General features: G+C 52.0%; 1 protein-coding gene across 7 annotated transcripts in view; it reads left to right on the top strand.

Moving 5' to 3' along the window:
• Shank2 (SH3 and multiple ankyrin repeat domains 2) overlaps positions 1 to 24,028 on the top strand; it is a 441,540-nt gene that overhangs the window by 291,030 nt on the left and 126,482 nt on the right. For all 7 annotated transcript variants that reach the window (XM_057777152.1, XM_057777154.1, XM_057777151.1 and 4 more), the window contains 2 exons: positions 13,532 to 13,614; positions 15,090 to 15,214. In XM_057777152.1, the coding sequence (XP_057633135.1) occupies positions 13,532 to 13,614; positions 15,090 to 15,214 (208 nt within the window). The remainder of the gene's footprint in view (positions 1 to 13,531; positions 13,615 to 15,089; positions 15,215 to 24,028) is intronic.

Raw genomic sequence — 24,028 nt, 5'->3', positions numbered from 1 at the left:
GTCAGGCTGGGGGTGACCAGTGGCCATCACTTCTTTGACAGCCTTAAGGCACATGTCTCACAAACGAGGCCACTCAAGAAGCCTGGCTCACTGTCATCTTGTGGGGCCAAGTGTGCAGTCTCCAAGTCAGGACTGTAAGTGTCATCAGAGGAGGGACGTGGAATTTTATTTGAGCAGGCAATTCAAATAGCCAACCAGAGTTGGTGGCCACCTAGCCCTCAGGATACTCAGAGAGCAAGGGCTAATGGCCATGCACTGGGGGCAGAGAAGGAAGTTGGTAACTGGCTGGACAGGCTGAGTCCTGGAGGTTCCTCGGGGCATGGTACAGGACCCAGATGTGGCTGAGCGGCCATCAGTTTGGAGAGAGTTATATGACAGGTTTAGATCCCCCCATAGCTGCCAGCCGTCAGGCCCAGGCCCTGCCTTGACTTCCCCTGACCACACTGTGGCTAGGATGCTATCTGTCTATCACTCACCACTAACATTATCTTCCTAAAGATGCCATCACTCTGGTTGGCCTTATTCCCAACCATCTGTATGCAAGACAGCTTAGTTGGGATGCGCAGGAATCTGGAACACTCAGAGAACTCGTAAAACTCAGAGCAGCTAAGCCCAGGAAAGACGATTGTCTTTAGCCTCTGTCCATGACATACAAGGGGCTGTGATCAGATCTTCCTGGAGGGCCTGGCACAGCCCATCCTTCTCCCTGCCTGTTTGTTCCTGGCCATGTATATCAGTCTGTGTTCACTAGGAAGCATTTGGCTATAACAAATCTCGCACAATGAGACTGCAACCTCGGTGGTCAGTCTGGAAGTGGCCAAAACCAGTATTTGTTCCATGGGTCAATTGCTACCCTCCAGTCTCTTGGCTCTTTATTCATGGTTGCAAAGTGGCTGCTAGCGCTCCAGTTTTCACACCACCATAACACATCTCTGCAGGGATGCTGGGGAAGGCTGTGCTTCTCCAGTGCCTCAAGTTGTTGAAGAATTCCCAGAGACCCTGGTAGATTTGTTCTTTAATCTCATTGGCTAAACCCATGTCCTATAGCCGCAGCCGTTCGTGCAGCAGGGAAGAGTGGGAAAGCAAGTGGCTAGCTTTTTCAGAGTCTGTGGAAGGATGTAAACCAGGGGATGGAATACTGTGCTGGAAGCTGGATGTGAGGGAGGAATGGGATGAGGCTTGGCTTCAGCGCTGCAGGCACCAGCGTCACTTGAGGGACGTCCAAAGAGCCTCCTAGACATGACAGATGTTTGAAATGGGCTTTAAGGGGTGAATACGAGTTGAACAGCTAGAATTAGTGAGCAGGAAAAGCACTCCAGACAGGAGCCAGAGTGCAGGCTGGGAATACAGCTCAGTGGTAAAGGGCTGGCCTTGCACGTGTGAAGCCCTGGGTTCAGTTCCCTGCACATAGAAGTGTGGGTGTAAGAAAGGCTCCCCATTCAGACAGAATCCCGGGCACCCCTGGCTGAATCTCTCATGCTTGACATCAGCTGTGTGCTTATTTCTGTGTGGAACCCCCATTTCTCTTCTCATTGGCCAGCCCATGGGATCGGGGTGTCACCTCCTTTGGGGCTTTTCTTTTAGGCTTTGGACATAATCTACTGACAGCATCTCAGAGTATCCGAGATGCTATGTGGCAGCTCAGCCACTTCTCAGCCAGCTCTGTCATCCGGGGGCAGGGGGAGTTGTGAGCATTCAGGACCCTCTAGCTGGGCAGCATCCAGGTCACAGGACACTGCCTCCTGCCCGTGCCCCTCGCCCCCTGCAGCTAGACTCCATCTCTGGGTATGTTCCTTCTCTGTGTCCCCATGCCTTTGATCCTCTGGTCTATAAAGAGCCACTATCTATTGTGGTGATTCACATCTGTACTCAGAAAGCTGAGGCGGGAGGATTTCTGTAAGTGTGAGGCCAGCCTGAGCTACATGGTGAGTTCCAGGCCATTGGGCTTATATGGTGAGATTGTGCCTCCAATAAGACCAAAGAAGGAAAGTCGCTTTCTCTTAGGGAAACCGGAGGCTCAGTCAGTTACGCTGAGAGCATTCAGAGCCCATGAACATAGTCATTATGATAATTGGCATATTAATTACCACTTGATAATTATTGCTCAGGAAGGCCGAGTCCAGGCAGCCCTCAACTGTGAGTCAAGCTAGGGGAGGGCGAGAGGGCACTTTGCTTTGTGCGGAGGGCTCTCCATCCCAGCCTCCAGACCTTTCCAGGCAAGACACGGGTGATCTGGTTTCTCAGCATCGCTCCCTGGCATATTAATCCAGGCACACCTGTACCGGCAGTGTCACAGCTTCTGAGGAAAATGAATTCTTCTTGTAGCTTCTGCTGTAGGCAGGGCCATATCACATAGGTGTGGTATTTGTATGTCTCCTACATCCTGACAGATTACTGAAGACATGGCCTGAGAAAACCCAGCCCAAGGCCCACTGCATATTTGTCAATAAAACTTTAATGGAACAAAACAGAGCCCATGCTTTCTCGTGTTGGCAGGACTGCTTCAGAGTCACACTGGGTCTTTATAGGAAAAGCCATCAGCCGCTGATCTGGAATACGGAGATCTTAAAGTGCTTCCTCTGCCTGGGGGTGGTGGCAGCTCTGGGGATGTGAAGGCAGAAAGGTCAGGAGTTCAAGGCCAGACTCCCCTATACAGTGAGGCTGCCCCAAGCTACATGAGGCCCTGTGTAAAATAAATAAATAATAAAAAAGCCCAAATAAGTAGAACCAGGAATGTGGCTCAAAGTGCTGGACTGACATGCAGAAAGCCTTGGGTTCAATCTCCTGCACCTCGAAAAACAGGTGTGATGATGCATGCCTAAAATCTCAGCACTGGGAAGGTGGAGGCAGGAGGGCCAGGAGTTCAAGGCCAGCCTCGGCTACATAGTAAGTTTGAGGCCAGTGTCAATTAATAGAGACCCTGTTTCTATAAAAGGAGAGAAAGAAAGAGGGCAGCAGAAAGGACAGGCTCCATCTCAATGCCTCTAGGACTCCTAACTACTTTTGTAAGCACCACTACGGTGACAGTGTCCTCTCTCTGAGCACCAGCACCTGGGGAGGAGCTAAAGGGATTCCACCCACAGTGAACCCCACAGGCTTCCCATGGCCCTACCAGATGACAGTGCTGCTATGGAGTTCCTTTCAGTTCTCTGTTGAGGTGCATCCACGGAGCTTGGTATAGCGTGGCTGTGCAGGCTGGTGGCCTGTGCCAGACAGCCTACGTGTGCCAGAGACAACCCTGTCCCCATGTGGGCAAACACAGTGCCATGTTCACACCTCAGAGCTTGCTTATGAAGAACACTGTCTGATGCTGCGGTGCTCCCAAGCAGACGGAGCGGGCAACAGCAGGCGGGTATGGGGCCAGCTGTGACTCGGTCTTGTGACTTGGACCTAACCTGGGCTTCTCAAGGCGTTCAGGGTGGGTAAGCCCTGTGGGGCCTCCTCATTAGGATCTAGGGTCCCAACAGACAGTCACGCATTTTTAATTGACATTTATTGTATTTATTTGTGTATGGGAGTCCACATTCCAAGGCATTTGTGTGGAGATCGGAAGACAACTTGCGGGAGGCAGTTCTCTCCTTCCACGTGTGGGTCCTAGGGATCGATCGGGTTGGCAGGCTCAGTAGCAAGTGCCTCCACCTGCTGAGCTGTCTCACTGATTCCAATGGTTTATATCGAAGGTGGCCCCTACTTCACCCCACAGACCAGAGTTGGGGGGTGGCCATGTAAGAAGAGCCAGTGCCTATTTCCTGGCCTGTTTGGTCCTTTTGGGCTAGCTTAGAGACAGACAGATGGGGCAGGCCTGATCTGTCGTTCTAATTAGTAGATGGAGGGAAAGGCACAAACAGACCTGCTCTCAGCAAAATAACAGGCAGCTGGGCTTCCCTGTGGTGATTCTAAAGAATGTTCCACACAGCATGGAGGCTGGGGTTCCAGAGCAGCCTTGGCCTGGATGCTCTCCCAGTCTGGAGGCTCCCCAGGCCACAAAATCAGGTGCCCTAGGGAGCAGGGTTTGCACTGGAGCCCAGATTGACCTCCTGCAGGAGTAACCTGGGAGGGAGCCACTCCTGATTCTAAACACGAAAGTCCCATGTCCCATCAGAACAGGGCAGGAAGTTTACCCATGCCTCACTGGCTACACTAAGATGTCACTCAGGGAACCAGTAGCTACTGAGACCCTCAGGTCAGTGGATGACCATGTGTGGGCATTCTGCCCAGAACAGGCAGCTCAGTCCTGCCAGGGCCAGCATCCATCAGACACCCCAGTCACTGAAGAACCTATGCTATGACAACAATCTGGCTCCCCAAGTCCGTGGCAGTTTTGCGCAGAGAGCATGGGCCATGCAAAGACACTGTGGTTAATGAGTGGGACCTGCCCACAGAAGGGGAGATGGCAGCCCGGCTAGAGTAGAGGGAGTTGAGAGGGGCAGGGTCCTGATCATGGTGAAGATTTTAGATATTATTCCCAAAATGAAGGACTACTTTAAATGGGAAAGGTAATACTGTCTGATTTAAGGTGGTGTGTGTGTGTGTATGTGTGTGTGTGTGTGTACATACATGCATACATACAATAAAGAGTGAATTTAGGGGAGACCCAGCATCAGGTCTCTATGGGCCTTTGCAGGACTTGGAAGGGAATCTTGAGAAAACACACAAGTGTTTTCTCTGTCTTGGTCTCCTGAACCATGTTGTCGCAGAGTCAGAGTGAAAGGCCTGCGGGGTAGTTCCTGGAGAATGGCACCCAAATGGCCTCCATTCTCCCTGGCACTTACCCCGTGTCCTCAGTTGTTAGCTTGAATCAGCTTCTCCCAGAGTGCTGTGAACCACCCTACCACTTGCTTTTTTGGAGATGCCCAGCTGGGCTCATGGAAGGAAACCTCAGGCCACAGGGAGGATCCTAGGTTCCTGAAAGCTCCAGAATGAAGGAGTCTGCTGTCCCTCCTTCATGGGTCCCTGACCTTCATCTGCCCCCTCATTGGAACACCTTGTGTCTAGCCTACAGGTCCAAGCAGAGCACCTAAGACTGTCCTGCTAACACCCACATGAGGGCGAGGTGCACATGGCAATATCTATGTTTGTGTGTTACATTCCCAGAATGCAGCAGGCTCTTGGAGGTACAGGAGCTTTCTCCCAAGCTCACAGGCTTCCAGGTCCTGCTCTGTGCCTGACGCCTCTCAAATAAACGTTTCTTCACCAGCCTGGGTAGGTTAAAGCTGCGGCCAACACCAACATTACAAGCGAGGATGGCAAAGCCAGCAAGGGGACTCTTGATAAGGACCCTGTGTGGACTCAGGACACTGGGACGCATCCCACCTGGGGTCTGGGTCCCCCTTCCCTACTCTGTGCATGGTTCCCTCATTTTAGCCAGGAGCAGCCGTCATTGTCATCAAGGCAAGGTGCATTTGGAACCATCTTCCTGAAGTGTGCTTGGCAGGTAGCACACCGGATGGTGCTTAGGCAACACTCGTGGGTGACTTATTGCAAGGTAATGAGACGATTTAATTCAAATTGAGTTCTCTGCTCATGGTCGTTGCCATCAGGAAGAAGTTGTATTGCTTATCACGTTAGCAACAAGGAAGGAGATGGCTGTAATAAACATCGGCAGGGCGTTTTCATAATGGCCCATCTGAGAGATGGTGTCGGCAAGCGTGCGTCTGAGAAGCGTGTGTGCAGTCTCCACGGGAAGGGGTGGAGTTTCCATTCATCCAGAGAAAGAGTGGCTCCCAGGAGCCAGGAGGAGTGCAGCCCATGTCTGTCTCCATCGTTTACCCACAGGTGACACAGCTCCGGTTCCCAGTAGCATCCTTAGTTGACTGTCACTGAAAGCCCAAGTGGCACCCGGCATGAGACTTAGTGGCCCAGAAGCAAGATAGTCTTACCAATCATGCTCCAATCAGGAAGCAAGATGTTAGAGGACAGTACCATATGTGGATAAAGCCAAGAGGATCCCCATTTTGGTGGCAAGTGACAAATGATGAGGAACCCCTCCCATCCACCTGCAGGTTTCCAAGCCTTCCTCTGGACCAGACTGTTCTTCCCCTGGCCCATGCACAGATAGGCCCTCGGTGCCATCTACAGCCGGCTCTACCTCCGTGAGCTGGGCTGACTGCCCGCACCAGCAGCATGAGGGCCTGGCTGGCAGCTCCACAGACTGAGCCGGGACACCTGTTAAGTCCTGGCCAGTGCCCCAGCACCTCCCTACCCCCCACAGAGGATCTGACCGCATCCTGCATGGCCCCATCCTTCCTGATTGGCAGAATCCAGAAATTTCTAGGGCATCTGTCGTCACTGCTGCTCCCTGGAGACACGTCTTTCTAATAGTGCCCCAGTTCCTGCACAGCCCGGCCCTGAGATGAAGTCACAGGAGCAATGGGGATGCCCCTCTCAGCCTTCCATTCCCTGTCCTGCAAGTGCTTCAGAAAGATGATCTTGGATTTCCATCACATGCCCGAAGACAGAGAGCAGACCCACCTCCCCACGGCCCACCCCACTGCTAGTGAATGTTCCCAGCATGCCCACGGCCTTCACTTGGCCATTGGAATTGTCTAAAATAAATTTTCCCTTGAACCCATTCAGCTGAGTCACTGTGGCCACTGCTGGCAGTGCCCGCATACACTTCTTAGCAACCAACAGCACTTGAGGATTCTCCTGAGGTGAGAAAAATCTAGCTTACAAGTGATTTTCACACCTGAAGGAATGATGTTTACAGATACCAGATTTAACAGGAAATGGAGTTGACCCCGGGTGAGATTCCAGAGACAATTCATCTAACGGCGGGCTGCTATGTTGCTGCTTACACCCCGTGTATTTGAGAGGCACCAAACTTATTTCCCAGCTTGCAAATAGGCTTGGGAGTTGAAGCCAAAGCCTGGGGACAGATGGAGTCCCCACTCATCTGCATGACTGTGGATACCGCTCTGTCACCTCCTGATGGTAGCCTCCACACCTGCATAGGCTTGGCTGGCCAAAATTCATCCCCAGCAAGGTCTGTGAAGTCCCTTTCTGCAGGCCTCTGTCTGCACCAGTGCAGGGTGGCTTCTTGATGTTTGGGTCCCTGTAATACTCAGCTCTTGTATGGGACCTTCCTGGCTTCAGCTTCCACTGTGGCTCCTTGAAGAGCCATAGATCTGTGTCCTCTGTCACACCATGGGCCACTCCCAACACACAAAAGAGCATCTGTAGTCTCCAGGGAGTAGGATTGGGCCCAGGGAGAGTTGTTCAGGGAAAGAGTAGCCAGCTTTCACCCCAAAACTAAATTCCAGCCACTGTGTGTGTCCACCTCACTGAGGGAAAGGAATGACTCAGATGCTTATCTGTCATCTCTGCCTTTTTGGACGACACGAGGGACCAGCTGGAGCTGTCACAGATTCGAGGTCTTGCTTCGCAGGTGCCAGCACTAGCTATGTGTGTGCAGGTGGAGCCCAGTCTCCCTGGGCATCAGGCTGGGATCCCTGCTCTGCAGCCTCCCTCATGCCTCACCACAGCCGTCCACGCCTGGGCATGCTGTGCCTGTCTTCTCTATGGGGAGGACCATCTTGGACCCCACAGCACCAACTCCTCTGTTTGTTTGGGCAGTTTTCTGTGACCACCACGTCCGTTTGTCTTCCTAACTCCACCAGCCAGATCCAGAGGTCAAAGGCATGGGCAGTCCTGTCCCTGCATCCAGCTCCCCGGAAAGAGAGGGTTCCTGGCCCCTTACTGGCCCCTCTTGTTTGACCGTGATTCTTTTCTGGCTCTTGGCTAATGATTACATCCCTCCAGACCCCATTCAGCTTTTGTGGCTTCTTCCTGAGGTCTTTGAGCCTCTAGCCCCCTCTGCTCCTTTCTGGTAAGGATACAGGCATTGGTCTCACGGGCTCCTAAGTCCAGAGTGCCCATCTCTAGAAAAGCCCTGCTTCCAAGGAGCCAGGGACCAGGAGTAAGGGTGTTCGTGTGTGTGGATGTGCCATCCAACACACTTACACTCTATGTCTCCATAGGTCCAGACTGAGCCTTGTCTATTCCCTCCAAGATGCCAAGCACTCAGTAGGCCATCAGCTGATATTTAGTAGGTATTCACTACAAATGCCTGAGTTAAGATACTAGTTTGTGGCAGCTTCACACAGTGTCCCAGCTACCTCTGGCCCAAGGCTAGAACCCCTTTGCAGGTGATCAAAGAAAAACCAAAACAACTTGATTGACAAGGTTGCCATCGCCACAAGAACCCCAGGAGTGGCCCAAGTCCACATCTACAACCCCGTGTTCAGGATCAATCTGCCCGAGGTGGTCCTGTCCCTAAAACACTGGCTTACAACCATATGGGACACCTCTGGCTTAGTTTCCTCAGCCAAGGCCTGGCTGTCCATGGCTCCAAGTTTGCCCTACTTAGGAACAATTGCACAGCAAGGAGTTATCAAATGCCAGCTGCCATGTGGGTACCCTGCAGCCTTCCCTGGCCTAGAGTGCTGCCCCACAAGAAGAAGGTGTCCCCCAGGCCCCTCTAAACACTTGGAAACCAGACAGTTAATATTGTCAACTTGATGGGGTCTAAAACCACTTAGGAGACAAACCTCTGGGCATGCCTGTGGAAGTTTCTAGACTGGCTTCACTGAGGGAAGACCCATCCTGAATGGGGGGGGGGGCACCATCCCATGGGCTGGAGTCCCAGACTGGATAAAAGGGAGGAAGCAAGCTGAGCACCAAAATTCATCCCTCTATGGTTCCTTACTGTGGGTGCAATGTGACCAGCCACCTCATGCCTCCATGCCTCCCCCACCATGAGGGACGACAGCCTTGAACCATGAGCTGGGTGAACCCGTCCCTCCTTAAGTGACTTATGTCAAGTGCTTTGTCACAGAAACAGGAAAATGCCACACCAGGTATGATGGCTCACGTCTCTTGTCCCAGTAACCCAGAAGACTGAAACGGGGGATTACCAGGAGTGCAAGGCCAGCCTGGGCTACAAAGTGAAGCCTTATCTTCAAAAACTAAACAGTAAATAAATGCCACTCTGGCTTGGGATCCTACAAGGTGAACCCCAGAAACCCCTTCAGGCATGCCATGTGGGTGAGGTCCTTCAATCCACCCTGTGGCAGACCTCAAGTCCCCACAACACTCCACATGCACATGGTCAGTTGACCCAAGGTGGGCCTTGGGGATGAGAGCAAACATGGCTGCCTTCTGCATGTGATTCCTAGAGGTCAGTGTGTTTCCGGTATAAACAGCAACTGATGGACCAGCCCCTACCTTAATGTGAACTAGGAAAGAAACCTGGCCCCTCCTTAAGGTTCTTCCGTATGTCCACAAGGCCGTTATGCACCCATGACCACATATATATGAACTGTGGGCAGTGTTCTCTGACATGTACCATACACAACCCCTGCAGCTGTATGTAGCAGAGTACCCATGTATGTGCCTACTCTTACCCCATACCACGCCTGCTGAAGGCAGCTGTTGACACAGGAGGGTACATGTGGGGTAGAACGTTAGAACTCCCCTTCCCTGTGCAGAACACAAATCTAGAGAGCATGCTGCTGGCTTGTATTTGTGTCCAGTCAACAGACTGGGATTTTTAAAGTAAGGAATTTGGGGATCCTGGTTTCCTGGAAACCCACAGAGGATGCTTTAGGCACCTGGTCAGTGATGGGTAAGGGAACAGGGCTCCAGCAGAAGCCTGAGCGCTGTCACCCAGGAGCAGTGTGCAGAGTATGAGAGCTTCAGATGTGTACGTGTGAAATGTGGGCAGTGGTCTTCGGGTTACATCTGGAGGGTAGATCTTCTGGGGCAGTGTGAGCTCTGCTTCTGGGAAAGCGCCAGCGGTAGCCAGCGAGGCTGAGTTGTGCTTACCCAACTAGCAGGAGGAAGGGGCTGCCGAGCTAGTCCAGGGTAGCCTTTCCCTCTACAGTCATCCCCAGCATCTCCCACCCAGCTCTCCTCTGCCATGTGTTGCACCCCTGCCTCAGCTTCTGCCAGCCCCTGAGCATTTGGGGTGATCTGTAACAGCAGCTCATGTCTCATAGGAGATTGTGCCCCTTAGGGAGAAGGGGGCATTCACCCAGGAGGGTACATGGAATCTTGAGGGCAGGGTTGCCAGCACTGGATCTGCCCACAGTGGTGTGTCTGTCAGTGGGAACTCACTTTCCACTCCTAAGTTTTACCCACCGTCTTCAGGCTGGTAGATTTCTGAATTTAGGGTTTAGGCCCAAGGTCTTTTGGTGGGTAAGGGTGGTGGGTGCATGGTGGGCCTTAGCTCCTGAGAAGCATCACTGAAAGGAGGAACTGGAAGCAGTTTTCCAGGAATGAGAGGCTTGGGGGGGGGGTCTTTCTGTACACACAGGGCTGTCACAGCAGAAACCAGCCGGGAAGGTCTTAAAAGATCAGACTCTGGGAGAAGGCTCTGGCCTGGGGTTGCAGAAGAAGCCTTTAACAGTGACTCTTTCAAACTGAAAGTAATCCCTGTGTGTTACAGCTGACTGCCCACCAGGGGCCGCCCTGACAGTGCAGGGTCTCAAGGGGTATTCAGCCCCCTCCTTCTGCCCTCTTCCACAGCCATACCTGTGGTTGTCATTCTCATTCTATAGAGTAATATCCGAGGCATAGAAGGTCAGGGTGACTTTGGGCTCAGAGTCACGCTTCACTTTGAACCAGGCTCAGTGACACTCCTGCCCCTCCAAGCAGTCAGGGGACAGCCAGTGTCCAGACAGCACCACTGCTCTGAGCAGGTCCCTGCTGCTGTGGTGTGGTGAAGTGTCTGGGTGCATTCAGGTTCTGCTGGCTGATGGAATGCATTCTGGGAGCCTTCCATGACTTCTGCCCTGAGCCAGGCCAAAGCCAGTGCTGTCGGTCCCCTGGACACAGGGGACCATGCCGACATCGTCTCTGAGATCCTCAAGTTAGGGCAACCACCCTCGACTGCTAATGTACATGGAGAGAAGGGAGTTGTGCTGAGCAGCAAAAGCTCAGAGACACTCTCGTGGCTAAGAAGGTGCATGAAGGGACTACAAGGTTTCTACTGTCTGGCTCCAAGGCAGGTGGCTTTCCTTTGGGAAGTTGGAGGAGAGAGGGGTCTCCAGTAAGAGACCTGAGTCTATATTCCAGAAATTGAGGGCAGGCACAAAAGTGGGAAAATGGAAGGGTCCAGCGTAAGCTTGCTTCACCCAGTGTCTTGTAAGGTCCCTGAATTCACAGCCACAAGTCCCTCCCCACCCCAGCTCTCCTCCCAAGCAGTCATGTGATGGCAGGAACTGGCTACTAGCCAGGCACTCTCCAGTTACTGACCATACTTAAAAGGGGTTCCCTGGGGCCTTGTCACTAAACCACACTATCACAGGTACTGTGGCATCCAACCACAGCAGCCCCAAGTGACTGTGGGCCGTGCTACAGCCTGTCGATAGGGAAGCAGAGGACCACAGGGCCTGTTGCTTCTGCAGGCCAGCCTAGTGGTTCACCCAGGGTTCTCCTCACCCCAGTGGGACCTGATGGCGCAGGGGCCTTTGAGAACTGAGTAAAAGGGGTCTGACACACCTGTGCCCATGACCCAGGAGGCTGGCGGCATGTCTCTGCAAACAGAGCAAGGTTTGAGGCCAGCTTCTCAGCTACCTTCTCAGACTTCTATGGCTAGTAATTCTGCTAGACTGTTATGCTCGCAGCCTGGGTCACTGCCCAGCCTATGTTGCCTTACCCATTACTTGGTATGACTCTGTGATGAGTGACTCCAGTGTCCCCAACGTCATCAGTCTCACCTGCCCAATGGGAACGGTGAAAAAAGTCACTGCTCTTTCCTTACCTGCTACCAGGTGTGTCTAACTGGCAGACCACTGGCCACATGTACCCAAGGCAGCTTTAACAGGGCCAACCCAAAATGATAAAACTGCTCAAACATTCTAAGATTCTATTGTCTTATCTTTTTTCCTTGTAACTTTACATGGTTCTTAAGTATGAACTTTGTAGCTGGTAATGTCAGCCTAGTGTCGTAACAACAGAAGGTTGGACTGGCCTTCTAGTCTGGTTAGATGGGGCTGCACGGCTCCTCCAGCTCCAGGGTGCCTGCCCGGTCCTAGTCGGCTGCTGTCGGCAGGCCAGACTCTTTTTAAATCCTGTGCTTTCTGTAGACCCCAAGCCACCAAAGAGAACTGTCACCACTGTGGGACTCGGAGCCCGTCGCTGCTCCTCACTCCCTGCTTCCTCTGTACCCCAGGGCTCTGCTACTCCCTCCGGTGGGGTTTCTGGCCACGGTGTCCTATGTCCTCACACCTCCCACTGGGACTCGAGAAAAGAAAACCCTCTCCCTCCTTCTCCAGGTCCCAACCCCCAGACTTCCTGCCTTCTGACTTACTTCCGGGGGGCGGGGGCAATGGCTGAATCTGAGATGCAGACAGCCCTGTCTCCTGCCCTTCCGCAGCCACCAAAAAGGCCAAAGAGGGCCACAGTTGGTGACTCTCGGGTTATTAGGCAGCATCTTCCTTCCTGTGTGCCCTGCGCGCACCTCCAGGTGGACAGTTGGAGTTCTGTTAATGTTGGTGATAGGCGGCTTTGGCCGCAACAGCAAAGTTGAGGCTTTTCAGTCTGTTTCCTTTAAAAATGGAAATGCTCTACAAAGAGGTGAACCCCGTGGTTCTCAGTCCTCCCTGCAGCGGGGACACTGCCGGCCTCTCTGTCCTCCACAAGGCATCTTCCTCAGGAGGGAGCCGCTGCCTTTCTTGGCTCTGGTGGGACTGAAATGGCCTGAGCCCCTCACTCTCTCACTGGTGCCTCAGCCTTGGCCTCTGTGGCCCAGAGAGACACAGAGCTGGCGGCTCCCCCTCCCGCCGGCCACCAGCCCAGCCTGCGGATCCTCTGCGCGCGGGATGACGCCCAGGCAGCCGCGCCGGTCGCACTGTGGGCTCATCAGATGACTGTGGGGGCTCCTGCTGCACACCACATTCCCTAGGACGGGGGAGAGGGAGGGAGGGGGCGCTGGCTGCAAAGCACAGGTCTCTGCGTCCCCAGTGCCTGCTGCTGGCTCGTGCACAGAACAAGCGGAAAGAACCTGATCTCCTCTTTAAGCCCCTTCAAGAAATAGCAAAGCAAAGCAGCTATCTTGGTTATTCCTCCGGCTGATTTCCTCTGCTTCCCTGGAAGATGCGTCTGGCCGAGACAGGCCTGGGAACCTCCTTCACCACGCTACTGCCTCTGCCGCCACTACCACCACCCGGGCCACTTACTTTCTTTGCTCTGGGCGGTGGCATCCTGGCCAGCCCCCAGGTCCCTTAAGCTGGGCCCCCTGCTCCCCGGCGGCCTGGGCAGCCCCTCTAGCATCCATGACTCCTTCCCCCGGCTGGCTCCTGCGCCCGCTGCCCCCCTCCACATCCCACTGTGCCCCGCTCGCCCATCCTGCTACCCCCCCACCCCCAGCTCCTCCTGCACCGAGCTGCTGCCCAGGCTCCTCCATGCTGCCTGGATCTGAGCAGGGTGATTAATTGGCTGTGATGATGAGCGTCCCCGGCGGTGGAGCAGCCACCGTGATGATGACCGGTTACAATAATGGTCGCTATCCCCGGAATTCTCTCTACAGTGACTGCATTATTGAGGACAAGACGGTGGTCCTGCAGAAGAAAGACAACGAGGGCTTTGGATTCGTGCTCCGAGGGGCAAAAGGTAAGCGTTCTGGGACCCCCTTCCGTGTGTGTGTGTGTGTGTGTGTGTGTGTGTTATACACATGCTTGTATGATGAACCTTCCTTAGCTTGGAAATAAGCATGAAACAAGCATTTTCCTGGGGGCACTTGGTTGCTAGACAACGATGCTCTTTAACATTCTGCCTTCCTCCGAAAACATCGAGGCTTCCTGCAGGCATTGTTTTTAATTTTCCATCTACAGTGCTGCTCCAAATGAGCTGCTCTCTCTCCTTCCCTCCCCCCATTTTCTCTCAGTCCTGGGGAGACCCTGCAGCTTGGGCTTCAGTTCAGTCACTGTGCGCCGGCTCTCAAAGCTCCTGATCTCAGATACCCAGAATGGCCCAGCCCAAGTTTGAGGTACCCGGAAGCTGGCCTGTGCTGGGGACGGGTTTCAGCTCCACAGATGGCAGGTGTCCAGATACTCACCTCTAAGGTGACTTTGCAAAGGCAAGGAGAATAGAAGGTCCCCTCTGCCATAAACTAAGCTGGTAGTGCCCACACCCTGTGGCCTGGGAAGGGGAGGCTCTGGGTCACAGCCCAAAGCAGTGCCCCATGCTCACCCCTAGTGTGGGGCTTCCCTTCCCAACTACAGCAAAATGGCATCAGCCCTCCCAAGAAGAGGCATCTGCCTGAAGCAGGTGGGGGTCATCCATGTGGCAGTTGTACCTGTGCGGGAGGCCTTCTTCCCTGGCTCGCCTGCCCACCTGTCATAGGCTCTGGCCGCCCACGGCAATCCATCCAAAAAGAGAAGAGCAGAGCCTTCTCCACCCCCAGGGTACAGGTCCATGCATGTGTGGTGTGCCTTCCCCTCCCCCAATTCGGGCTTCACACCTTCCCACCCATCCACCCCCGGCCTCTCAGGAGGACGGAGAAAGTCCCTCAGCAGCCCCGTGGGCCCCAGAAGCTCAGCCTTGCTCTGCCGAGAGGCACACTGGTCATGTGATGGTCACAGAAAGCCAGGTCCCCCCTGGAGAGACTTCAGAGCAGGTTCCAAATCAGCAGCCACCCACTGGGTCAACACTGTGCTCTGTCCCTATTCCAAGTTGAATCCCCTGGGTTGCGAGTCTGTATAGCTGTGAAATTGGCAGCCGATTTCAGTATGGTCTTTCCCGAGCTCTGTGTGGTAGAGGAAGGAACTTTTCCATTTTTAGAACTGAAAATGTTTAGTCATTGATACTTTTAAAGAAAATGACAGACGTGTAGACATGTACCGCAGAGTACTTTATCCCATGATTTCAGCAGAGAGGCCAAGAGGCATGATGGGGTACTGGCATGCACCCCGCTCTGTGGCTTTCATTAGCACCGATGTACATGTGAGTAATGAGCTAGCCAGGACCACTGCTTCCCAATGGGGGATGCAGTGGCTGTCTTCCTCCCATGGTCCCATGGCGAATGGGATGACTAACTCGGAAAACATCCCCCAGACTCACAACGCAGAACTTCTTTCTCTTCCTAGCCGATACCCCCATTGAGGAGTTCACACCGACACCGGCATTCCCAGCCCTGCAGTACCTGGAGTCCGTGGATGAAGGTGGGGTTGCGTGGCAAGCCGGACTAAGGACCGGGGACTTCTTGATTGAGGTAGGGCACAGGTGTTTGTATCGTGCTGCTTGGGGAGAGCGCCGACTCTCACGTGGGAGAGGGCTGTGTTTCTGAGCACAACCACTAGGATGGTGGATGACTTAGGCCACATGGCTTGTGTTCCCCGAGTGTCCTCACCCCTGCTGTTTCCTCTGTCCCTGATGCTGTGTGTCAACTTCATAGTTCTTTGAGAGGATAAAATATACATGGAACTTGGCCACGGGTCTTCAAGAGGAAGGTAGACATCTTTATGATGCTGGGGCCACACAGATCTTTGGGTGGTTTGCCCGCTCCTGCGTCCTAAGGGCACGTCACCAAGCCTTCATGTGGTACGGGCTAGCATGAGGTGTGTTGCGGGTAACTAAGAGTTGGTTGGTCTCTGTTCGTTGCATGGTTGATGATCTTTAAGGATCACAGAGCATGGGGCAAAGGCAGGGGAAGGAAAAGGGCTGGAGTGGGCAGAGAGGATTCTGCGATGTCCAGAAGTTTTTGAAACTAACTTCAGTTCGTAGCCGGAAGCGGAGTGACCTCTGATCGTCTGAGGAACGTCCTTGTGTGCAAGTGTTGGTTCTGTGAGTCTCACCTGCAGTTGGATGTTTGGGGCCAGCGAGATAGTTGCATCCTGGTGCTTCAGGGCATCCCACCTCTTCGCGGGTTTAGGTGTTGCTTTTGCTCTCACTGTGCGAGAGAACTTGTTACTCTTGGAAGCAGGGTGAATGGAAGAATGTGGTTGGAAAGACAGCGTTTTTAATGATCGGATTCGACACAAGTAGACCTTGTTGGCAGTTTTTGTTTCCCTGTGTTCACCCTGAGTCTTGCCTCAAGTGTGTCAGAACTCACACGCAGGTGTGGATCATGAACAGGAGGATCTCACCAGCCAATGGTGTCTCCACCCCCTGGGTGACCTCAACGCATGTCCTTCGCATAAAAGAGGACACCCTCGCCTGTCCCAGTGAGATAGCACTTGAAGCCTTTACCCTGCCTTCCATGGCAGCTGCCTGTGGTGGTTTCTATCTGTGGCCTTATGCATATCTCTTTGGAGTTTGTCCGCACTGATAAGGGACTGACAGGAATGGAGAGAGAAGAGAGCGCAACTGTTAGGGCTGGAGGCAGGTAAGGAGTCATGTGTGACTCTCAGGTCATTGTTGAAAGGCGCTTTGAACTACTCTTGACCTCCCAGCGCCTGGTTTGAGTGAGGCACAGGCCAATTCGGGTTCCTGTATGCCGGAACAGTTGGAATCTCTTCAGAATGGAGTCGCTGAAGCTGGCTGCAGCTCCTTGAGTTCATGGGGTTTGTAGCCCTCCTGAAAATGCAGACAAAGTTGAATCATCTTCTGTAGGATGCGGTTGTGACGCAAACCCTCTTCCTGTGTGTGAGAGACACTAGAGACAGAGGGGGCGTGGCCTGGGGTTGGGGCTCTGAGTGCTGTGTGGGTGGCCTTGGGATGGCAGAGAGGGAGCTCCAGGAGGTTGATATGGGTTTCAATAATAAATGAGGGCTGCAGATGGACGCGTACCCCCTGATGTTCAGTTCATTTGACTGTTTCCGTGATAAATTAGTCAATAAAAGAAGCCTGGGCCTCTGAGGTGGAAGTGCTTGGGGCAGCACTTTTTCTGGGGATGTCCTGCATACTACCCCACAATTTTATGTCCTTGTAGCATTTCCTTTGACTTTGACTATGTATATTACTGTGATATCTGATATACTAGTCTGTTTACCTTTTGCGAACAAGCATTTTGTTCTGCTAACTTCTTAGTTCCAGGATTTTAGGTTTGTCTGACTTGTCCCCTAAGGCCTGGTAGGGCTGTGTGTGGTCCTATGATTTTGTGCATGGCCTACGGAAGGACTTAGCATGCCATTGTCCCACAAGGCTGCTTATCACAGCCATGTGCTGCTGATGGGGCTGTGGAGTGCAGAGGGGTTGGCCCCTGTGGGTGGGGAACAGGCTCCTCCTTGGGTGGAACTCAGAATGTCTGTTAGGTGCCAGAATTTAAGTCCACCTCCCCAAGCTGTGTTGTTTCTTTGGCTGCTGGCTTTAGTCACTGGGATATTAAAATCGTTTATAAGCCCTTACACAGCCATGTACTTCCCAGGGGACAGCTTCTCTGTATTTTCAGTGAATGGCTTTCCATCTTGGAGGGATTGTTTTTAAAAAGCTTTATGTGTTCCCTTATGAATCCGTGTGGGGTGAAGCTGTCCCCTCAAGCACCTCATGAAGCCTGGGGTGACTGTGAGCAAAGCTCCCTTAAGTGTCGGCATGCGGCCCTCATTCCCTGTGCCCCTTAGCAAGCCTTCTCTGCTGCCTGAGTGAATCTGCAGAGTATATCAGATTTCATATTTTCTCTCTAAAATTACATGCTGTGGTTTGAACCTCGGAACCAGGGGGCCACTTTTAGAAGTGAGAGTTGACTTTTAACATCTCAAGTATCCACAAAGCTCCACTCCTCTTTCTGTAGCTCTGTCAGATTGCCCTGACATTGTCATCGTGCCTGGTGCTGGAGTCCGTAATGAAGGGTTTCCTCTGACTCTACCTTCTAGAATCTTTCTATCCTGATAAAGTGTTAGGGAAGGTTTTGTTTTGTTTTTTCCTTGATAATTACACTTCTCCCCCAAAACAATCATAAGATTTGTGTAAAGCCCTGTCAACCTTTTAAATCTTTTAATATTTACTCTGTGTGTGTGTCCACATGTGAGCACACACACGTGTGCGTGCATGCTATAGTACGCATGTGGAGGTTAGAATTTACAGGGGTCAGTTGTCCCCTTCCACCATGTAGGTTTCAGGGACTGAACTCAGGTTCTTGGATTTGGTAACAACTGCTCTTACCTACTGAGCCTTCATGCCAGCCCTGTCAACAAGCTATCTTGAAGTCAAGGATAGAATAAGAACAACATAAAAGACCCCCAGGCTCAGCATAAGAACTCACCTCTCTTAAAGAGGTTGCCTCAGCTCTGAGTGAGGGTGTGTGTGAGCCCCATGTATGAGGGCATTTGATCATAGTAGCTCTACATGCCCACACGCTCATCAGTCACTGGCTACAGGGGTGAGCTACAGCCCCCCAATGTATCAAGGTTGGGAGATACTCTGGCTCCTTGTAGAAAGTGGCCCCGTGCCGATGGAGAACTCACTCAGCTTCTCTGGGACACGAGAGCCACTCTCCATGCTTACACTGCGTAGTAAAGGCTTTGTCCATGGCTGTTAGACTGGATTGCTTAAGAAATCACGACAAGGAGAAACATCTGGGCGCGCTTAGTATAAGCAGGAGCTTTGTTTTTGTCTTGAAGCATTTTCCTCCTATGATGTAGAGTTTGTGGAGAGGGAGCCCTGTGCTAGAACACCAATGGCAGTGTCATTAAGAGACATGACAAGCAGCCAAGTGATAGTGACCAGGGGGCATTCAGAAGACAGAGAGTGGCTGGGCAAGTGCGGGTCAGGTGAGAGGTTGGAAACTCCAGCAGCCAAGAAAGTCATGGAAAGATGTGCGTGCCTGGCACAGGACAGCTATTCAAGGATGAGGAGAGGAGAACTGGCTGTCACTGTGATGTCCTGCAGGCTGGTAGACCCATCATCCTCTGACGGTTGGCTGGCATTGCACTCTCCAAAAATGCCTGTTAATGACACAAGGCCTGGTCTGAGTCCTAGCCTGTTAGGCCAGAGCCATAAGCAGGACTTTGGACACAGTGGTTTTATTTATTTTTTTTTTTTAAAGCTGAGCAAGGGGCCGGGGAGAAAGGCCAACCAGGAGAGTGCTGTGCATACATGTGGACTTCAGATCCCCAACACCTATGTTAAAAATGGGGTGGCTAGGCATGCATCTGGGGAGCCGGAGACAGTAGAATCCCAGTGCTCACTGGACAGTCAGTCTAATCAAATCAGAAAGTCCCAGGCTCAGAGAAGAACCATCTGGAAAAATATCGTGGAAACACTGGAGACAGATATTCAACATCAACCGCTGACCTCTGCACGCATGTGCATACACATGCACACGCACATGAGATAGAAAGCCGCAGCTGCAGCATGGTAGTAGACAGGACAGTGGCCCTCTGGCCTGGGCAGAGTGGGTGCTTAAGGCTCTTGCCTCTGCTTGCTCCCAAATCCCCTTTGCACACGTAGAAGCGGAAGTGTTCTTAGGGCCAAGGTGGAGTTTTTCCCACAGGCTCCGCACTTGAAAACAAGTTTTATTTCTTGAACTGAAATACCCCATGTCTTACAAGTAGCCCTTAAGCCAGAAAAATGAAAACAGAAACAAAAACAAACAACAAAAACACACAGCAAGCAAGTAGTGTCTGCCACAGGAGCCACCAAAGGCCCGTGTCCTTATTTACTGCCATTAAGGTGCACCAGTCTGTTATGTAGTTCTCCCTCTAATCTCTACAGAATTTTTAAAACGGCCTCTGCAGTCGTTGTATTGCAGATAAGGAAAGTAAGGCACCGAGAACTGGGGTCGCTTCCCACAGTCACAGTTAGATTATGGGAGACTTTCAACCCTGCCCAGGCTGCCTAACTAGGTGCCCTTCACCTCCCAGAGCTGTGCATAGGGCAGGAAGCAAGGCAAAGAACGTTGTGCCTGTTTCTCTTTTCAAATTAGCAACTGCTTTTCAGAACCATCGTACCTGCTGCTGGTGACGACACATCTGTGTTGTTAGAGCAAAGGCCAGAGTGCCGGGAATTCTGGGGAGGCCAACAAGACAGCAGTTACAGGAAGTGGAGAACTGAGCGGGCAATTTCGCATCTAGGAGTTCATCCTTGGGGAATTGTGTTGAAAGCAAGCAGCAGTCACAGCACGCAAATAAAATAATAAGAAAATGGAAAGGAGGGACAGCCAGCATCTGCTACAAATCCCTACAAGGAGTCCTCCATGCCCGTCGGGTATAGTGCAGTTCTGTTTAGTGAACAAGACAGAGCCAAAATCACCTGTGTAATCCCATCTACAGGCAGGATGGCAGCCCTGCCCTCCTCACCCCACACCCGTGACAGAATAACATTGTCCACTTGCTTCAGACTTTTCTGTTTCTCAGCTTCTCTACAGTGTTCATTTGTGTGTGTGTGTGTGTGTGTGTGTGTGTGTGAGAGAGAGAGAGAGAGAGAGAGAGAGAGAGAGAGAGAGCATTCATTTTGCAAATGGAACATTCCTTCGAAGAAGTTTATGAAGCACTATGGAGTGGTGTCCTGGCCTTCTGGGCCAAGGTGGCATGCATCCAGGAGAGGGTTTTCTGGTGTTAGTAATTGTCCCCGGAGCCTTCCCTCACCAGCCAGCCAGCCGGTGCTGGGTTGTGAAGACTCCTATGGTTTTTGTGATTGTTTTCTTAGCCCTGAAGTGGCCGATCTCGTTTTTGTGTTAATTTCCCTAAATAGGTTTTCCCATGCAATTAAAGCAGGCGGCAATATCCTTCATCCTCGAGCAGCCCCGCTGCAGATCGCTAATTACCTTTCCCTCGTATTAAACACTTGCATTGGAGATGCCTGAAACTGTTTTTTATAATCTCGGTTTGTATTGAAGTGAAAACGTGAAGAGGGATGTCCCGGTGTTCTCCTCAGAGACTGTTTGAGTATGCCGTAAAAGCTTTCTCAGTCAGGTCCTTAAAGACAAGTCTTGTTTTCTTACACACTTTTGCCCAAGTCATTGCTTCCGACCCAGTTGGTGTGATGGCAGCTACTTCTCCCTCCAAGGCTGTAATCCCCCTGCCTTGGACCTCAGCAAGGCTTGCAGGAAAGGCAGCTAAGACCCAGTCTGTCCTAATCATCCGTTGAGAGCATTATTCAGAAACACATGGGAGGACTCCCTGCCTCATTGGAAACGGGGGTAGTTCAAGAATTAAGTAACCTGAGATAGATTCACACTCACTTTAAGGCTTTCCATTTCTTACCTGTAAATAAGATGTGAGGCTTGGAGCACAGCTCCCGAGATCATGGACGCTCAACAACTGTTGGGAAAAATGACATCTGGAACTCAGTTCATTGATTCGTTTCTGCAGCTGATAAATGGGTACCCCAGGAGCTCTCCAAGGAAGACAGGGGTCAGAAGTGCTGGGCACAACGCTAGCATTTGTCAGTGTCTGTTGATGAATGTCTCATCCTTCTGCCTCATTAGCATGCTTGACTCAGAACAGAAGACTGGAGAACATTTGTCAAACAAATAATAATATGCTATAATGATGGCAGGTGATTACACATTGGCAATGACCCTATCAGACGTGTGTACCAGTGTACAGTGGCAAATACAGCATTAAGTGGTGAGCGTACAAGCCAGGCTAGGTGCTGTTCATACAAGTCCCTGTTGTAGCCATCCCACGCCCCTGGCAGGCAAATGTGGCTTAGGCATCTGCGCCCTGAGCCCTCACCACCCTGCACAGTCCTGCCCTAGCACGGGCCTGGCTTTCAGATAATCTTGGGAGTTTCCATTTGCCTGTGTGCTGTAACTTCTAGGGACAAATCCCAGGACTGAGGTGGAGCCTTTCTGTGGCTTCTCCAGTGCCAAATTCTCTCTGGTCCGGACAACAGCCTCACTTCTCAATTCACACCTCTCTCTGTCTTGTCTTCTGGGACATCACCAAAGACTGTCGTTTGCCCACTGGTGACCCCAGTGGCCAATGTAGAATTCCTAACCTCTCTGCCTCCTCCCAAATCTTTATATCTTACTCAAATAGTACCCATGGGTATTGAATTCATTAAGATGGGCAAGGCACCAGCAGATGTTAGCAGGAACTGGGGCCGAATTCCTGGCCTGGTGCTGTGTTTGTGCTTGGGTTGTCAGTTTTGGTTCACATCAAAGATGAGCAGTGGCTGTCTTAGTCCCTTTCTTTGAGTATGGAGTGTTTCTGTTCCATGGAGTTGTGACTTCTAGACAAGCCACTGAGGTCTGCTTTCAGGCAATTACAGCATTAGAATTTTGCCATTCTAGGACCATACCCATTAAAGTGAGGTCCCCAAGCCTGTTGACATTGGGATCTTTACTCCTGAGGGTTTAAAATAAATGCTCCTCTGAGGGGAGCCCCTGGGCATCTGGGAATCCGGGTTCTTTCTCTCCATCCCTGGACCTGGAAAACTGATAGCTTCGTCCTCAATATTGACTGAGAACAGGTGGTTTTGGCTCAAAAGCAGCAGAGAGATCCTGCCGAAAAGGCGGGTGCAGGGTGCTTCACTGTAGCAGATCTGAAGGTTTGACTCTTTCATTGTGAAGTTCTAATTTGAAGCATCAGTGATTTCAATTTCAAGCTAAAAAAAGATCCCGAATCACTTCAGGGGACCATGGCTGCTGTGCTCAGACTCTGTGGGATTGGCAGATGGTAGTGCACCGAGTTGGAGAGAGACATAGCGGAGCCATGGTCAAGGGCACAGGTTGTGCAGCCAACCCAGGTTTGAGTTCAGGCTCTGCTTCCTCTTAGCTGTGTGAAGTTGGGCCCATCACTCACTTTGGGGCTCTCAGTTCCTTACCTGTAAATAAAGACACGTGTGAAGCTTGGAGCACAGCTTCTAAGATCATGGATGCTTGGCAACTGTTGGGGAAAATGACATCTGGAACTCCGTTCATTGATTCATTTCTGCAACTGATAAATGGGTACCCCAGGAAGCACTGAGCTAAGAGGAAAAACAGGAATTAGCCACACCTTTTTGGGAGCTCATAGTCTGAAGCGGGGATAAAAGAGAGCACACGCCAGGGGAAAGAACTTTGAAAGAGAGAGGATAACCACCCAGCTTTGGTGTATAGAAAAGGACCTAATAGTCAGTGTGACAGAGGGAGGGCTTGAGCAAAACTAAAGAGCGTCAGTAATGTTCAGGGTGAATGTGGGGAGTGGACGGATGTGGTGGTGCTGACGATGCTGAGGCTGGCGCAGGGAGGGCTTAGATGGTCTGGCTGAGGGCTGGTCAGAGTCAGGGAGTGAAAGGAGGTGAAGGCAGGTAGCAACAAACCACTTCAAAGCAGCTCTGTCCTTGCTCCAGAGGTGCCTTATGGGTTTTCTCTGTCCGTGGTGCTGAAACGGGATCTTTGCATTTCACCAATTCTCAGCCCCCTTCCCAGCATCTTCCATCCCATCCCATCCCCACTCTGAGTCCTTGGCCCGCCCAGGCATGGAAGCTCATTACTTTGAGACAGGCCATCTGCTTGGTAGAGAATTCTCTTCCGTGAGGATGGGTAGAGGCTTGGTGTGGCAGAGCATCTGTGGTGGCCCGTGCTTTGTTCCCGCCTTCGCTTTGTTGCTAAGGTCTCAGCTCACGTGCCAAACTCCCAAACATGCCTTTCCAGGACCATCTGGCTGCCCCTGACTCTCCTGCTCATACTGCATGCTTCCGTCACTGTCAGAGTCATCTCCGGTGTCTGGTGGTTGACTTACATCCATTTGCCTTGTACGGTGTCTCTCCCTGTGGGTCAGACAGGCTGCCAGCACAGCACCTGTCACACAGCGTGAGTCTGGTGATGGTCAGCCCTGGGAATCTTTCACTACCATCTTTCAGAGAATAAAACTGAGCCTCAGAAAAGCTGCCTGCCTGGGACCTCACGGGAGGTTTGAGTCTTGGCGGCCTGCAAAGCATGCCTCTCTTTTGCATGTCTGGTTATACCCTGGCTATGTCCTGAGTCATTGGGTTGTATCTTATTTCCATCCATCTCTGTCTAAGGCTGTCTCTACCCTGCCCAGACTACAAAAGATGAGGTCCTAACGAAGCAGATGACTATCTCCAGATTGGAAGTTTGGGGCACAGGGTCCTCCGATGCACCCATGGGTTAACCCCAGAAGGAGAACATAAGGTCCTTTTTGCCTTCCATCCATCCTGCCCAGCTGCCCATCTCCCAGAGTACCTGGCAGGCATCTTG

The sequence above is a fragment of the Chionomys nivalis genome, chromosome 8, assembly GCF_950005125.1.
Source record: "Chionomys nivalis chromosome 8, mChiNiv1.1, whole genome shotgun sequence".
NCBI classification, from domain to species: domain Eukaryota; kingdom Metazoa; phylum Chordata; class Mammalia; order Rodentia; family Cricetidae; genus Chionomys; species Chionomys nivalis.
Note: the sequence above shows the minus strand (reverse complement) of the source record. Positions and strands in the feature narration are given on the sequence as shown.